This window comes from Cibotium barometz, chromosome 21 (genome assembly GCF_041138505.1).
Source record: "Cibotium barometz isolate CiBa-2024 chromosome 21, ASM4113850v1, whole genome shotgun sequence".
NCBI classification, from domain to species: domain Eukaryota; kingdom Viridiplantae; phylum Streptophyta; class Polypodiopsida; order Cyatheales; family Cibotiaceae; genus Cibotium; species Cibotium barometz.
This window is the reverse complement of record NC_141066.1, coordinates 32,530,437-32,548,013: the sequence shown is the minus strand read 5'-3', so window position 1 is coordinate 32,548,013 and position 17,577 is coordinate 32,530,437. Positions and strand designations below refer to the sequence as shown.

The window sequence follows — 17,577 nt, the reverse complement described above, 5'->3', positions numbered from 1 at the left end:
AGATGAAGTAAATGGACGATCCTTTGCAAATTAGAAGTGGTGCTTGATAACATTTTTGCCAACCAAATAAAATATAGATAATCCTTGAAAGTAGTTGGTTTTATCAATTGAAAAATAACCAAAAGGGGACTATTGGCTCGTATCAATCCCTTGAAATAAAAAAAAGATCAAATTTTAATTTTGTTAAAGGAAAGTACATTAAATGTCAGCTTCTTTAAGCTTAGGCCAAGAGCACTTAAGTGAATATATTTTGATTTAATTCAAGGAGAACCACTTTTAACCTAGTTTATTGTTGAATAAACTAGAAGGCAAAATACAACATTAATGAAACGACTTTATAGGGTTTACACAATGCATATACAAAATTCCCATGCTATTGGTGTGAGGGATATGGGTAGAAAGTTGCAGGGTTGGAGATGCAATAGGGTAAAGGGACTAGTATTGTGGCACCGTAATTTTTACTCACAAATTCTTTCGGGCAACCTAGTGCATTTATTGTCTCATTTTCACATCTTTAGCTATCACAAGATATTCCAAATTATGATAAAATGCCCATTATCAACAAATTCAATCTTGACATAATGGGAATATGCCCAAATTAATATTGAAAAAGTATTCTTCTGTTGGCCCACAAATGAGAGAGTTTTGGAAAACTGGCCCCTTTACCCTACCATGTATGGCCATCAAGTAGTTCCATTTTCTTCGCATTGTCCATCAAGTAGTTCCATCTTCTCTATGTGTGGAAAGATCAATAGTGGTATAATGCATCTCTATGTGCCATTTTTCCATGGCTCAGTTAAGTGGGCCAGGGATGATTGTTTGGTATTAAATGCAATAAAAAGTAGCACATTCCCATGCGGCTAGGCGAGGCAGGGTTTGTGAGCAGTTTGCCAACTGCGGCCATTTTGGCAGAGTGGGGACGCACCATGGCATAGTTGACGGACACGTTTTGGGCGCAGTTCTGCGCTCTGCGCCATGGGTGGAAGTGGGAAAAGGCAGTGTGCCACTAATGATATGGGATTTGATTGTCACTAATGATATGTCACTAATGATATGGGACTTGATTGTAAGAAAGCAATGTAGGTCTTTGATGGGAAGGTTGGTGTGAATGATGATGATGATGATGATGATGATGATGATGATGTTTTGCTTGAGAGAGTTTATGGGGGGGCCTTGTACGCTCAAATTTCAACATGTTCTTGCTCCTCGCTTGCATTTGCGCTTTCGGCTCGCACAACCCAAACAAATCACGTCTTCCTGGTTCCGATTCCCGTGGCGCTGGCGGCGGCGAGAGCCATTCTGCATCACGCCAGATTGCTGGTGGAAGAGCGGGAATACGGCGCACCACCACTTCGCTGCACGCCAGGTAGCTGGCGGATCTGGCTGAGAGCGCTTCCTTCTGTGCATTCTGCAAGTAGTGCCCGCCCCTCCAATCCCTGACCTCGATTGCCTCCCCTGCCCCTGCCCCTGCGGAGGGAAGTGCGGCCATGAACTCGGGTGGCCTCCTTCCGCGCCCCAGCAGCAACAGCAACATTGCTGGCCTGAATGGTTTGAATGGGCACTCGGGGCAATGGCAGCAGCCAACCCCATCAGCGTCGGGCTTCAAGAAACTGCACGGCAAAGCCCCTACGGCGTCGGAGCTGGGCTGCTACTCCCGTCTCCCCCGAACGGTCAGCGGGAGGAGGGTGGGGATGCTTTTGGCAGCGCTCATGTCTCTCCTCTCCTTCGTCATGCTCATCAACATTGCAAGTCGAGTATCGGTCCACTTCAAATTTCCTGCAGGTACTCCCAACTCTCTGTGTGTGTGTGTGTGTGTGTGTATGTTTGGGGGTGTGGTGGGAGCTGGCGTCGATTTTGGATCTTCAATCTCAGCAGTTTGTGAAGCCTGCTAACGAACATCACTTTGCACGTAGATAAAGAAACAGCATTGGAGGTGATTAACTCGATCCAAAGTTTGGATTCTGAGGTCAAAAGCATTCATGGGACCAACATGGCCGCACGTTTACTTTCTGAAGGTTTGGCATCAAAAGCCAGTTCTATGCCTGAAATGCACTCCCCAAGCTTTGAAGACCACAGCAATCTTCCGAGGTCTCTGCTTAGCTCAGATCATCCACTACCGCCAGGTCATCCTTGCCATGGCTTCACCCTCCCTCCCCCCCCAGCTGACAAGAAGCGAACTGGGCCTCGTCGTGAGTACATAACGCCAGTTCATTTTCTAATGTGATGAATGCTTTACTTTTGCATTTCTACTCTATGAAGCTGACAAGGACATATGAGATGTTGTTTGTCGCGCTCTTTTGCCAAGTGCTGATGTTCATGTTATAGTGAATTGTTTACAGCATGCCCTGTTTGCTACATTCCGGTTGAGGAAGCTATTGAGCAGATGCCTCCTACCTGCTCCACATCATTGATCATCAAAAATCTATCCTATGTTGTAGAGCTACCTGCTTCTCTCTCACGTGAGGGGTTTGAAGGCTCAGATTTTGGAGGCCATCCTAGTTTAGAAGAACGCAACAAATCTTTCCAAATACATGAGCACATGAATGTGCATTGTGGGTAGGTTTGCCGCTAGTTTTCTTTTGAGTTGTTGAAGTTCTTTTTGGCTCCTACAGACCATTTAATGCTGCACCTCTTGAGATGACCCCTCTTCTAATGGCAGATTCGTGAAAGGAACGAAACCAGGAACTGGAACAGGTTTTGATATCAATGAAGCTGACCTTGTGGACATGGATAAGTGCACAGGCATAGTGGTTGCATCAGCTATTTTTGGTAGGTGCCTACTTTAGAATAGAGGGTGGAGTACCCTGACTTTTTTCTTCCATATGAGCTGATTGTGCTTTGCAGGTAACTACGACTTGTTGCAACAACCAATAAACATCAGCCCACAATCAAGGAAAAACATTTGTTTCTTCATGTTTATGGATGAGGAAACTCAACAATCTTTGACCAGGGTCAACTCTGACAGAAATGTCGTGGAGAAGAGTGTCTGGAGAGTGGTGGTCGTACATAACATGCCCTATTCAGATGCTCGTCGGAATGGGAAGGTAACATGTTTGAGTTTACTTGTGATGAAGGAACTTCCTAGCTCATTGGAATCATTAACTATATTTTAAGGGAGCTTCTTAATAGCGTTGCACTTCGGTATCAAATGTATTATGGTGATTCTTAGATTCTAAAGAGGGGCTTCTTTTCAACCATACACAATTATTGTTGGAGAATAGGTTAATGAATCCATGGTAGCTTCCATATTCTGCCAATCTAGGCCTCTTTCAAATTAAAAAAAAAGGCATCCCAATGAGGGGTAGAATGCAGCTATCTAGACACCAGAAGTGCCTGCAGAATAACATGAGCTAGAACTTCCAATGATATTCCTCACCGTTAAGATTTAGAGGTACATTTAAACTCACTTCTGAAGGTCTCCTTTGTGAAATGCATTCTTGGCATCCGTCTCGTCCATCTTCAAACCTCTATGTAAAGTCATCTATCAATAAGGATTTTGCTGAAGATAACTTTGGGCAATGATATTTGTTGATGGAACAATAGTCTACTGTTATTGCTGCACTAGCTTGTGCCAGGAATAACTTACAAAAGGAAGGTGTGATCATGCCATACTTTCGGCTGGAATGCAATATGGTCTATTCGATTCTGGTGTGCTAGGTTGCATCTGCTATACCCGGGGAATGGACATTTTGGATGTGACTAGTCAATGGGATCTTGTTTGCTTGTGTAGGAAGATAAAGAAGACTTGTTCACAAGTACATAAATGTTTTGACTTGCTCAATTCTTCAACTGTGCTGTTATCACTGGCCTTGTTGGAAATTGCCTTGGAAACATCTAGTGCCAATGGTGGACATAAGGAGATGCTAGGGTGTATGAAAGACTATGGTAATTAAAGAAACTCTGTAGAAGTGATATGGTTTATTTCTTTATGCATGATCCTGCACCTACCATTGGGCATTAATGACATGACTACGGATGCCATAGCATGTAGTCTATGCTATGCATGATTTTGAACCTTTGTGAGATTTGAGTAGACTCTCATGGAGTCAAGATCACACTTTGGTTTTTGTTCAGTTTGGGAAATAATCTGCACTTTCCTTTTTGTGCTGTACTAGCAAACATGCAGATTGCTTTTGAAGCTTTTGTCCAATTGCGGTTAGATGGTTTATATTAATCTTTTCTATGCAAAGAGGTTCGTTTTTTCAACTAGGTTTAGTGCTACCCTTTATCATGGCCGATATTTCTGGAGAAGTGATAGAAACCCAGTGTGATGGTTTATCTGAAGATTTACTCTTCATGCATGAACACGCACCTACTCTTGGGTGTTGACAACATGAGTGGGGATGGATGATATAGCCCATAGTCTATGTTGTGATGATGTGGAGTTGATGATTTGAAGTTTTGTGAGTAGACTCTCATGGAGTCAAGCTTGCACTTTGGTTTTTGTTAAGTTTGTGGGAAATAACCTAAGCTTTCCATTGGGGTACTATAGTTAATAAATCATTTTTGGACTGAAAGGTGAGCTTATTTGGTGAATATAGAGGCAAACAATTACTTAAATTTTCAGTGGCTACTCTAGTGGCCACACACTTGGGTTCTGCATGGACATACAAACCCTAAGTATGCCAGTTTTTGAGTTATTAACGAGCATTGTGCCCGTTTGTGAGCCCTAGTCAAGGGGCATGCCAGCGAGTCACCATTAGGGTAGGCTTGGATAGGTCAAGGTAGTTCTCAGTGCGTGAACCCTGCACAATTTTCGAGTTGAGGGTTGTATAGATGTCTGGCAGTTCATTAGGCCAAGTCCCGGGCATTAGACATTAGTCTAGATCATGTAGGAAGCAGGAAGCCCAAGTTAGGACAGAAAGGCAGCCCATGGGAACCACCAAAATTTATATGGACAGTATGGGCAGGTTGGGCTGGTGCAGTTTGCAGGGTGTTGGTTGGTCGAGCAGGCCGACCATTAGAAGGGGGCCTGCCCTATTCCCTCCAAATGCCGTAATTGTTTCCATCCAACTGACGGTCCACTGGGAATGTGGGGAGGGTTGGGATTTTCACATGCTTCTCAGCCAGCTCTAACAGATCTGCCATCGCAGGGATGTAACTGAAAAGGGTGGGTGGGTGGGAAAAAAAAACTTTAAACCTGCAAGTGGCTGTCCAGCAACTTAGCTCGCCTTCCTCTTGCTACTTCTCTTCCCGAACAGTCCCTAACAGTCCACCAATCAGCAACGCAACAATCCCCATCTTGCTCAGAAAACTCCCAAGATCTTTCAAGAGCCTAGGGCTCTCATACCATGTCAAAATACGCAGTGGAGATGATAACCAAATCTGAGATCACAAGAGCAAGTAGAGTGCAGAAAATAGACAGCACAAGAGAAGGAGAGAGGTAGGCGTGTAACTCTTCTCTATACACAAGATCTCGCAATGAAAAGATGATACAATGATGTGGGGGCAATGGGGCCATTTTATATGGCCCCATAAATGCAGTTGGCCAGTGGAGAAGTGCGCCGCCAGCCTCACGATTGGGTCCCTCCAGTTGGCCAGCCAAAGAAACCTCCATGACCCCAACAGAACAGGTCGGCCAGCTCCATATGCTTATGAGTGCAGTCAGCCAGCTTCAGTATGATCCTGCCAGCAAAGGGCAGCCACCCACACCATGGAAAAATGGGAAAAAAATACGGGGAGTGAGGAAAAATGAGAAAACACCTATACAGGGCGGGCACACCCACAATAGAGGCCCTGGTGTCTGATAAAGACAGGAGATGACTTCTAACAGTTCCGACAAGGAGCCATTTGGAGCAGCAAGATTGGCCATTGATCATTCTAGCTAGATTTCATCTAATCAAGGAAGGAGATATTCTAAGGTCAAGAACAAGGATTTGTATTGTACATATCTTAATTCCATAATTAAAGCAGATATACCAAAAGGTGAGGGATGGAATTAAAGCAGATATACCAAAAGGTGAGGGCCCTTCAGTGGGTTATGGGACCCAATTGGGTGTCTAGTGTATCTCTCTCTCCTCTCTTCTGTGAATGTTTGCACCACAATAATTGTATTGTTAACCATAGTTGCTAGGAGTTTTGCAAACATGTTTCAAAACTTTACGAAATGTTTCATTAAAGTTTTATACTGAGAGCAGGTAAAAAGTCAAGTGACACCATGGCCCATGGGACATGTTAAAATGTGCCCTTTTTCCCTTGAGAATAGATAGGTATCAAGTAAAACTTAAATACATTCATTAACCATGCTTCATTGTTGCAAGATAGATCAATCATTATTAATTTTTGAATACAATTGACTCGATTTTCAACCCCATAAAGTGAAGAGAAAAATGAGTTACAAAATAAACAATCGACAAAGCTATTTTCAATCCCATTGTTGAGGACCTTAAAAATCCAAAAACTTGAGCCTGAAAAAAAGGGTTGCGTATTGTTTCAAAGGTTACAAAATGAGTTTCCATGCGCAATGCAGTTAACTTGGCTATGTACGTTTAAGGCTTCTACATTTGACATTGGTATTAGAGCAAAGGTTCCTTCCCAAGCAGCTCAGAGCTGAGGGTAGCTATTAAGCCCACAAGGAACAGTGGTGGCAATCGTATCTCTTGGAGCAAAAGTTCAAAGCAAAGGGTAGCATGAAGCTCTGCACAGTTAGGTGCAGTGCAAAGAAAAGGAAGTTTTCCAGCACCAGTGAGAAGCAAGCGAATGCTTTTATGTTGCATTCTAGAGGTTGCATGGCATGTACCCGATGCTAACCCTCTACAAGAAGATGCAAATAATGCAGTTTTGCCCTTAACATGTGTGCAGTAGTTTGGTGTGGAGTATTTTTCCATGGAGACTAGAGTGCCCAGAGTTGTTTATGGTCCTCAAAAGAAGGTTGATTCTTGTCAACAAGTCAAATGGGAGGGGACGTCATGTGCAACCCGCACTTGGGCGTTGTGTGGACATACAAACTCTAATTAGGTGCCAGTTTTGGGTTAGTGATGAGCATTGTGCCCCTTGTGGGTTTTAGTCCAAGGACATGTAAGGCAAGTTACCATCAAGGTTGGCTTGGGTAGCTCTAGATAGTCCTCCATTTGTGTCTCCGCACAATTTTTTACCTCAAACACACACACACACACTGGGACTTTAAAAAGCCCATTCATCATTATGGTAATTTGCTTCCTCTGTGAGAAGTTCTTTGTCCTCGATGATGTTGGCATTTGCCTTTTTGTGGTAGCAATACTTTCCATTGTAGTTGTTTTTACCACAATGTTTGCACGGCTTTTTTGAGTAACAGTCTTTCTCAGCATGGTTGTTCCTTCCACACAAGGAAATACGTTATTGCTTTATTGTTCTTCTTGATGAAGAAGGAACTGTCCTCCCCTACTGCCTTGTTCTTGAGCTTCTTCTGTTCTTCTTTGTGTTACCGTAGATGTCATCTGGCATGGATTTGATAAGTACAGCTATGGCTACATCTTTCTCCCTATTTGCTTTGAGTGCTGCAAGCTGGTTTTGTTAGAAGTCATCTCTTGTCTTTACCTAGACACCAGGGCCTCTGTTGTGGGTGTGCCCGCCCATTGTAGGTGTTTTCTCATTTTTCCTCACTCCCCATATTTTTCCCCCATTTTTCCCATTTTTTTGTGGCTTGGGGGGCAGCCCTGAGGTGGCAAGAGGTCCTAGTTCTTGGCCGACTGCATTTGAGTGATTATTGGTGCTGGCCGACTGTGTGTGGACACCTGGACACCTTCTTGATGCTGGTTGACAGTATATAGGGCTGGCCGACTGGGCATTATGCTGGTCGTGGAGATTGGACCCCTGTCGATTGTCCTACAGCAGGCCAACTCTTGTTTGGGGGCCATATAAAATGACCCCACAGCCCTTGCCACTTAGTATCTTGTATTTGCGGATCGTCTTGTGTATATAGAGCAGAGTTACACGCCTCTATCTCTCTCCTTCTCTTGTGCTGTTTTTCTGCACTGTGTTTGCTCCCAGATTTGGTCATCATCTCCGCTGCGTATTCTGACAAAGTAACAGAGCCCTGGGCTCTTGATAGTTCTTGGGAGTTGTGTGAGCAAGAGGGGGACTGTTGCGTTGTTGATTGGTGGACTGTTTTGGACTGTTTGGGAAGAGGAGAAGCAAGAGGAAGGCGGGCTGATTTGCTGGACAGCCACTTGTAGGTTAAGTTCTTCTCTGTTCGCACCCACCCACCCTTTTTCAATTACATCCCCGCAATGGCAGATTTGTTAGAGATGGTTGAGAGGCATGTGAAGATCCCTACACTCCCCACGTTCCCGGTGGACGGTCAGTTGGACGGGAACAACTACGGCATATGGAAGGTTATGATGGAATCTGTTCTGGAGTCTTTGTTGATTTCATCATTGTTGGGGTTCCACAGCCGGAGGAAGAGGAAGGGGAGTTACCGTCGATTCGTAAGGACCGGGAGGCACATGCACAGTTGTGGGATCGTGTCAACGCCAAGGTCTGTTCATTTATCTTCCTCAACTGCACACCGCAGGTAATCAATCATGTAAAGCATATGACATTGGCCAAAGGTATATGGCAGCATTTGGCTTCTCTTTATAACAGGGTATCACCCATGAAGAGGATTTCCTTGGAAGTACAGATGCGGGTTATGAACCTTGCAAAGTCGTCGACGATGCGGGAGCATATTAACAAGCTGCAGGCGCTTCAGCAAGAAGTTCTTCAGGCTAGGAAGGAGATATCATCGGAGGACATGGCCATAACGTTGCTGTCGCATGTGCCCTCTCAGTACTTAGCATTTTACTCGTCCTTGATTACCAGTGGCAGGCTCAGCACGTGGGAGGAGCTTGTGCCCATGGTCTTGGACCAGGAGGAAAGATTCTCGAACCCTCCACAGGGCGGAGGTTTGGAGGCCTTAACGGGCCTCTGTTGTGGGTGTGCCCGCCCATTGTAGGTGTTTTGTCATTTTTCCTCACTCCCCGTATTTTTCCCCTATTTTTTCCATTTTTCTGTGGCTTGAGGGGCAGCCCTGAGGTGGTAGGAGGTCCTAGTTCTTGGCCGACTACATCTGAATGATTATTGGTGCTGGCCGACTGTGTGTGGACACCTGGACACGTTCTTGATGCTGGCCGACAGTATATAGGGCTGGCCGACTGGGCATTATGCTGGTCGTGGAGATTGGACCCCTGTCGGCTGTCCTACAGCAGGTCGACTGCGGTTTGGGGGCCGTATAAAATGGCCCCACAGCCCTTGCCACTTAGTATCTTGTATTTGCGGATCTTCTTGTGTATATAGAGCAGAGTTACACGCCTCTCTCTCTCTCCTTCTATTGTGCTGTTTTTCTGCAGTGTGTTTGCTCGTGTTCCTAGATTTGGTCATCATCTCCGCTGCGTATTCTGACAGGTTCACCAGGGACTTCATGGTGTGAAAATTGTCCCGTCAAATTTTTCAATAAATAGATGTGAACCCATAATGATGGAAACAACGGGTCTTAGCTCATTATTAATGATGAGCCAGTGTCTACCCTTACAGAGATGATGCTAAATGCCCAAATCCCCAAAAAATAAAATTTCAGCTTATGAAACCCTAAAAAATTAGGGTTTTCAAGTAAGGAGATTAATGATGTGCTTACATCACACCTAATCACGCTTGAGCCAAATGGTGACAGGTCGAGCAACAATTTGCGGGTCGTGTGCTGGGCGAGCAGGTTGACCATCGGAGGGGGACAGAGTACGACTTACATAAATCCCCTCCTCTTCGCTCATTCCTCATCTGGTTCCCAGCCTAGGAACAGGTCAGCAAAGCATCACAAGAGCATCCAGGTGTCATCAAGTCCAAGATAGTAGGACTACACTTCAGCAGAGGAGCAAAGGCAAGTGTTTTGCTACAAACAATTGCAGAACGAGGTTTTTGAGAGTCACTTAGTAGATAGGTCATTTTGGCAAGGACCTGTTTAGAGGAGCGAGATTGACTATTGTTTAGTATGGGTCCCAAATTCCAATGCTGAAGCTCATTTAACCAAGGAAGGAGATGAAGTTCATTTAAGCAAGGAAGGAGATATGTCAAGAACAATGATCTGCATTGTACGTATCTCAATTGCATTGTTAAACAAATACAGTGAAAGATAGAAACCCTTTAGTAGGGTTTGGGATTCAATTGAGTGTTTGATAGAAAGCTCCTCAGCACTCAACTTGCCACCTGTCTTGTCTGCCTCCGCTTTCTGGTCTGGAGTAAGCTTAGACGCATTGTTCGAGTTCTTGGAGCCAGAGGCTCCTGGGCTCTGTCTTGGGAAGATCCCGTCTGGTTTTGGCCTGGGGAAGATCCCGTCTGGTTCTGGCCTTTGCCCCCCCCCCCCCCCCCCCCCCCCCCCCCCTGCTGAGGCGGTAGCCCTGGGAGAAGCCAGCTGGGAAGTCTTGGGCTTGCCACCATTATGTTTCATTTCTGCACTCTGCGCAAGCGAGAGTGTGTCTTCAAAGGTGGCTGGCCTAAACATACGCACCTCCCATTGGATTTGCGTGTCAAGGCCATACAAAAACTGCCCTTTCTTGTTCGTATCAGATAAGCCTAATTGCAGACATAAAGTAGAAATTCTATTGGCAAAGTGAAGGACTGGTTGCGCGTTCTGACGCGCTCCCCTGAACTCGTCTTCGAGTTGCTCAAGGTAGTGGGGCGGTACAACCGCTGCTTAAGGTCGCGGACAAACTCGTCCCACACATAAGCTGCCATACCTACTCTGGTGTGGGCATGAGTCCACTGAGTCCACCAAGGAATGGCCTCACCTTCCAAGTACCAATTGGCTACGATCACTCTGTCAGTATCTGTTTTTCTAACTGGGGCAAAGTAAGCTTCAAACTGATGCAACCATGAATAGAGAGTTGTGGGATCGAGTTTACCATTATACTTACTGAAGTTCATTTTCTCGAGAAAATGATTCGAGGGCGCCGCTGGTGTCAATCTGGCATCCAAAGCTTTGAGGTAACGCTCGTGTTCCACGTGTCGCATGGCTTCGTCTTCTCGTTGTCGGATCTCCAATGCACGCATCTGCAACTCAAGCAAAGAGCTCGGCTGCGGATGTGACCCCGCAAAAGGGTCCTTGTGTCGAGGATCTGGAATCTGGGATACGGAAGGAGGAGGAAGAGATGGAAAACGCGATGCTGGAGAACGGGTACGCTCTTCCAGAGCCAAGATCTGCGCCTTCTGCTTATCCAACTTGGTTGTCTGTTGGTGCACTCTGGTCCCATGGTTCTTGGTCTCTCTCGTCGTCAAAGCTCGCCATAGCAGGAAAATGCACTTCCTTTCCGGAACGCAATCTAACCATCCACTATGTGTGTGGGAGACCTCTGGAGGCTGAAAACCAACCGTCCTTTGAGGGAGAGGAGTCACTCCGAAAGGGATAGTCCACCGGCGTCTAAAAACCAACCACATGAGCGAGAAAAAATTCTGGTTTCTTTGCTGAATCTTTGCACTTGAAGTAGGCTCTGATACCACTGTAACATGCGGAAGCTTCGGAGAAGAATCGGTAACTTCAATGCTCAAAAATCAGCACTCTTTTCGTGACGGAATTAACGCACAAATGGAATGAAGATGTGCAGAAAATAGAGAGAGAGAGAGAGAGAGAGAGAGAGAGAGAGAGAGAGTATTGGGTCCCAAATACCCTCTGTAGGGCCCCCACCACGAATGGTGTATTTGCTTTATTAAAATGATGTAAATCTGAAAGAAAATACAGAAATCCTTGACCTTTCTTGGCTGGAAATTCCCTGCCCTTGACTTGCAGTCCTTCACCCCTTTGCGTAGCGCCTTCTTGGCTTGTCTAGCCTCTCTATGCTTGAGCTCTTGGTGAGAAATGAGATGAACTAATGGGATTGTGGGCTCACCCTTTTATACTACTCCTACAACAGCAGTCGGCCAGCATTAATTTAGGCGGCCAGCATAAAATACTCCCACGACTGAATTTCCAGCATTTAATGCTGAAAATAATCACATAAAATGCTGCATTTTTTTCCTAACTGGCTGGGCATCATGCGGCTGCTTCTGTTTGGCTAGACAATGGTTTTGCAAACCTCTTGAGGGCTGGGCAGCCTGTATGGGCTGCCCCTACAGCCACACAAAGGCTATATCTTCTGAAATCTTCCTTTAGCTTGCCCCTAGGGCTGTCCTACAGCCCCTCCATGGCTGGTGGGTTCAGCCAGGGCCTTCCTGGCCCTCATGGGGGTGGTTTCACACCATCCCATGCCCACACTAAGACTTGGGGTAGCCCTATGGGCTGGCCCCTTGTTCTAAATGCTAACTACTCAGTGATCTGGCATCCGGTACCATACCAGATACACAGAATCACTGACATCATTCCAGAGGGAGACTTACAGCGCGGACTGGCACTGTTCCATGTGCAGGACAGTGCACACCTGACCTTAGACTCCTGTGCAGGACAATGCACACCTGACCTCGGACAACTGAGATGGATCCCTGGCTGACTCGTCCCGGACTGGGCTCACATGGGACCAGTTCACCATCCCAAGTCCTGCAACTTCTGTACAGATATGTCTCCGTGGCATCCAAGTGCGGGATGCACGTGACACTCTCCTCCTTCTCTTGTGTGTTTGAACTTCGCACATTTAACACAATTATGCATGATTAAGGCTACATCTAACCTTTACTCGTGTTGTAGACATCATACCCTGTAAACTGTCATATTTTTGAAAAGACTCTCCTTTTCAAAAAAGTACTTCCATGTTTGTCGATTGGTTAGAAGTATACTACTATGTTCATGGTAGTGAAAGTATATTTTGCTACAATAGGCAAGTGTAAGCTTTGGATAATTTCATTCAATGTACTACGTGCCAAAGGCGTAGTAGTTTGTTTGAAGCATATACTAGTTTGATGTTGGTGCTGATCTGACTGGTTAAGATCAATAATAATATTTTCAGTTTTGTTTTTTTTGTTTTGTTTTTTTTGTTTTTTGTTTTTGTTTTTTTTTTGGGGTTTTTTTTTTGGTTTTTCACTGTGCTTATAGTGTGGTCTTTGTTTTTTGACAAATAGATTCCAAAGCTGTTGCTTCATCGGCTCTTCCCAAATGCAAGGTTCTCATTGTGGATAGACGGAAAGCTTAAACTTGTTGTAGATCCTTATCAAGTTCTGGAAAGGTTCGTGTTATTGTCTGAGATTATACTATACTTTTATATTGGGGGCTTTAAAACGAGAGCTGAATTATCATGATGATAAGATGTATGCATGGATAATGAGGACCATTCCACATGATCAGATGACATGAGCCTCATGGTTGACTGTGATAGGGTGATAGTACTATACTTTGGCATCAGCATGGTACATGAGGGGATGTCAGCTCTCATGGTTGTGCATTCTACAGTTCACCAAAAGATGGCCACTATATTAGACATGCATTGACCATTTTTGGCATGTCATTTTTAGACAGGCATGAGCATGGGCATACATGCTTATTTGAGTGATCCAAGCATATAGGATAGTAGAGCACATCATGGAGGTTGTATTGGTTTGTACACAACATGTTCGGGCTTTGGTCGTACAGCTTATTTGGTCCCTCCATGGAGTTATTGGATTCAGACTAGTACGTAAGGCATTAGTGAGTATATAGGACAATAAACAACATTATTCTGTTGTAGAAGTGTGAGGAGTGAAGAAGAAGAAGAAAAAGAAGAAGACGAAGAAGAAGAGCAATTTCTTCTCTATTGCTCTTCACTACTTGTTTGCTCATCTCAAATGCTAACTCATGTGTTTGGTAGATTCTAGTTGAATTAACTACTCTATGGCATTGGAAGCTTAAATCTTGTTGGACCAGTAGTCATCTTCACTTCAGGGATCCAAACTCCTACACTTCCTTGATTTTATCAAAGCCTTCACACTTCTCCTTGCTCCTGTTATCACATATATAAAAAACAAATGAAACAAATCATTTGTCGACATTGCTCTTCACTAGCTATACCACCTGAGGGCAGGCTGCAGCAGTTTGGACAAGCAAGCCTTCTCCAAATTGGATGAAACTTTGTGAGGAGCTAGAAGACAATATGGACTTCAAAAAGGCCATCTGCAGACCAGTTAAAATGTTGCTGCAGTAAACTGTCAGCAGTTATCAGCTAGGTAATTTTTGCACTTCCTAATAAATGCTTACTGTTTTCAGCTCCACATTTGCTGGATAGCACTTGGATGCACAGACAGAAGTGTGCAGGTCAGTAGTCAAGTTTGACCAGTCAACCAGGTCAAAAATCATTTAAATCTGGCTGAACAAAGTGTCTGGGAAGTTTGGGCAGGCTAAGCGCTTTGAAGCATCTATCTCAATTACGGATTCGTATCCTGCATTTTAGGAACTCATTTCTCTACTTTTACGTGAAAAGATGAGGTTGGGTCATGGGTCCTCATTCAAGTTTCAACAGGACATTTGAGGAGGCATTCATGGCAAACAAGGGGAGATTTGGTAGAGGAAGAGGAAGCCAAGGAGGCAAAGGAGCTGGTAGAATTAAACAGCAACATACAAGCAAGGTTAAAACTGCTCCAAACTTGAAATGCTGGTCATCCTAGTCAAAAGCAGGGACATCAAGTGGTCTGAGAAAGTGGATTCTGAGGTACAGGTGGAGGTCAAAGGCAGAACAAAGACAAGGGGAATGCAATGACTGTGAGGTACAGCGTTTATTGGGCAAGGGAATGTAGAAATGAGGAGTGCAAGCTGCCGCATCAAATTATTTTTTCACATCCCAGCAAGGAGAAGGCCAGACTGAATGTTTGTTTGCTGTTACACACTCGATGTGATGTACAATGCCATGGTGTGAAGATGGGTGATGGATTGATTTAGGAGCCTCTAGCCATATGAGTACCTATATAAAGAAAGGTTTTCTAACTTGAGCCTACAAAGGGACTAACTACTGTTTATAATGGAGATGACATCCAACATGATATCATACGTGTAGGCTAAGTACTTGTGAAGATGCCCTCATGTCAAGTTATAATGTTGGGAGGAGTGTTGCATGTCCCTGGAATCACTAAGAACCTCTTGCCAGTTGGCAAGGTACTAGAACAAGGACTACAGGTAAAGTTCAACAAGGCTGGATGCTTTGTTGAGGATTCAAGTAATGCAGGTAACCTGATTGCAAAGGGTACTAGAGTTGGAATGATGTTCATGTTGGATGCTCAGATCCCTGAGGTACATGCATCTATGTATGCTCAAGATCAAGTGTAAGCTATAGAGATTTGGCATAAGAGGGCTGAACATATCAACTATAAAAGGTTGAAATCTATCTTGAAGAATGAGCTTGTTACTGGTGTGCCCGAGTTCAAGGTTACTGGATTATCCTTGGGGGATGTCATTATTATGTCTTTTATTGATGACTATAGAAAGATCCAAGTCTACTTCTTGAAAGGTAAGTTTGAAGTGTTTCAAAAATTGGAGTTCAAGCTACTTGTTGAGAAGCAAAGAAGCATGCAGATTAAGGTCTTGACATAAGATGGAGGTGATGAGTATATTTTGATGCATTTCTGTGAGAGCATGGTATGCATAGACAACCAAGATACACCTGAGCAAAATGGAGTACTAGGAGGTTTCGAAGAGTGGACAAACGATGTTTGCTTCTAAGGTAAACAGAGAGACAACTTACAAGATCTTCAAGAACTGGGACTTTTCCAGTATATCACTTTGAGAGTGGTGAGAAAAGTCGGACTTTCTGTGTTTATAGATATGAGGTGAAGGTTTTTCTCTATTTGTTTAAGCTCTACAAAGATACAGATATCTGGGTACAGGATAACTACTGCAGAGGCTCCATTTCCTCTAGTCTTTCTGTTCAGACTACGTGGGCTGTTTGGGGCAGTTTGTAGATTATATGGGTTTTTTGGAAGACTACCCGGGTTGAGATATGTTTGCAGAGCTGATGTGTAAAGGTAAGTTCTACGATATTCTGCGATTAACTCAATGCAACTTCACTACTTGAGATGAAACTGGCCAGGGAAAGTCAACAATGATTGTGTATATCGGTTGACTATCTAGACCAAACTTGACGTTGAGGTGAAAAGTTCCATACTCTTTACTCTCTGTACAATTATAGATCTGAAAGCTAATTGTTCTTCTCCTGCAGGTTTCTTTGGAGACAGAACCAAACATTTGCAATCTCCCAACATTATAAACGTTTAGATGTTTTTGAAGAAGCAGAAGCAAACAAGGCTGCTGGCAAGTATGATAACGCTTCAATTGATGCTCAAGTGGATTTCTATCGGAAGGAAGGGATTGGACATTATGATGTGTTGAAGTCACCATTTCGAAGTGGTTTGTGCTATCACCCCTTCTAATCGTGACTTCTTTTACCTTTGGTACACTTTTGTTGCCTGTTTTGATGATGTAATCTTATGTATAAGTGCTGCCTTTTTTGGCTGTGTTCTTGCAATCAGATGTCCCTGAGGGCTGTGTTATTATACGAGAGCATACTCCTATTACAAATCTATTCACATGCCTTTGGTTTAATGAGGTGGATCGGTTCACATCAAGGGATCAGCTGAGCTTTGCCATTGTGCGCAACAAATTGATAGAAAGGGTACCATGGAGACTCAATATGTTTCTCGATTGTGAACGACGGAATTTTGTGGTACAGGTCAGTGTTGATGAAAAATGAAGCACTTTAAGTTTGACACTACGCATGTTTAGAGTCCACCTCTGTAAAGACACTAAGGTATCCTTTGATATGAACAGGCTTATCATAAAGAGTTATTGGAGCAGAAGAAATCTCTTCTACATACATTTCTTGGACAGACCAATGGGACATATGTGGATGTTCCTGTTCTGATCCCTTCTCCAAAGGATAAGAGAGCTTTGCAACATACCAGGCATATACCTTTGTCTAGGAAAGGAGGACCTAGAAAGCACAGGCGAGGAGCTACCGTCTCACAGTCATTGGATTTGGGACAATAGACATCAGACGCTCTGGTACTAGTTCACACAATTGTGATGACGAGTGTTCAACAGCAGTCAGCAGACACACTTGAACAAAGATACGCTCAGTGTGCGGGAGTGACTGTAAACAAGAGTCGGATCGGCTACTCTCCATGGCACATTTTGATGAAACTTTGAAACGAGGAGCAGGATGCATAGTTCTTTTTTATCAATCCCAGCACTGAAGATTTGTGTAAAGCTTGTGATGGACAGGGTGGAAGGAGTTGCTTTGATTCATTATCATCTCAACGGAGCAAAATAAGGCATTGATTTCTCATGCCATAGATGTGAGAGCCTATTGGCTGTATAGTAGCTGTGAGGGCCAGCTTAAATCTGGTGAATCTGGTGTATTGTGCAGTATTCTTTTTACCTCCTCCCTTGTGATTCAGGTTATTGATTTATGTGTCTCATTCTTTTAACTTCTAAACTGGTTTTACCACAATCTGATTGATTCCAATTTCAATTTTCAGTGAGAGCATGCAATATCTTTCTTTGAATTGCAGGTGCTGGCTTGTGTCACCCAATGTACCCACAGGATTCCTAAGGACCTTTAGGTAGGTGTATTAGGAAATTGAGAGGCCTAGGCCATTGGCTGAGGTAGCCAAAATGAAAGAAGAATGCAAATAGATATGCTAGGCATGTTGAAGGGAGGTTAAAACTTAAGCCTATAGAGGTCA

The 17,577-nt window shown here is 44.1% G+C and overlaps 1 protein-coding gene across 1 annotated transcript; it reads left to right on the top strand.

The window, feature by feature from the left end:
* Positions 1-1,193: 1,193 nt before the first annotated feature.
* Positions 1,194-17,342, top strand: LOC147627091 (putative hexosyltransferase MUCI70). Its single transcript, XM_086815662.1, has 9 exons — positions 1,194-1,782; positions 1,914-2,189; positions 2,340-2,556; positions 2,660-2,769; positions 2,845-3,044; positions 12,994-13,097; positions 16,053-16,240; positions 16,363-16,562; positions 16,661-17,342. The coding sequence occupies exons 1-9, from the start codon at positions 1,488-1,490 to the stop codon at positions 16,877-16,879; spliced, it is 1,809 nt and encodes a 602-aa protein (XP_086671788.1). The 5' UTR covers positions 1,194-1,487; the 3' UTR covers positions 16,880-17,342.
* Positions 17,343-17,577: the final 235 nt, after the last annotated feature.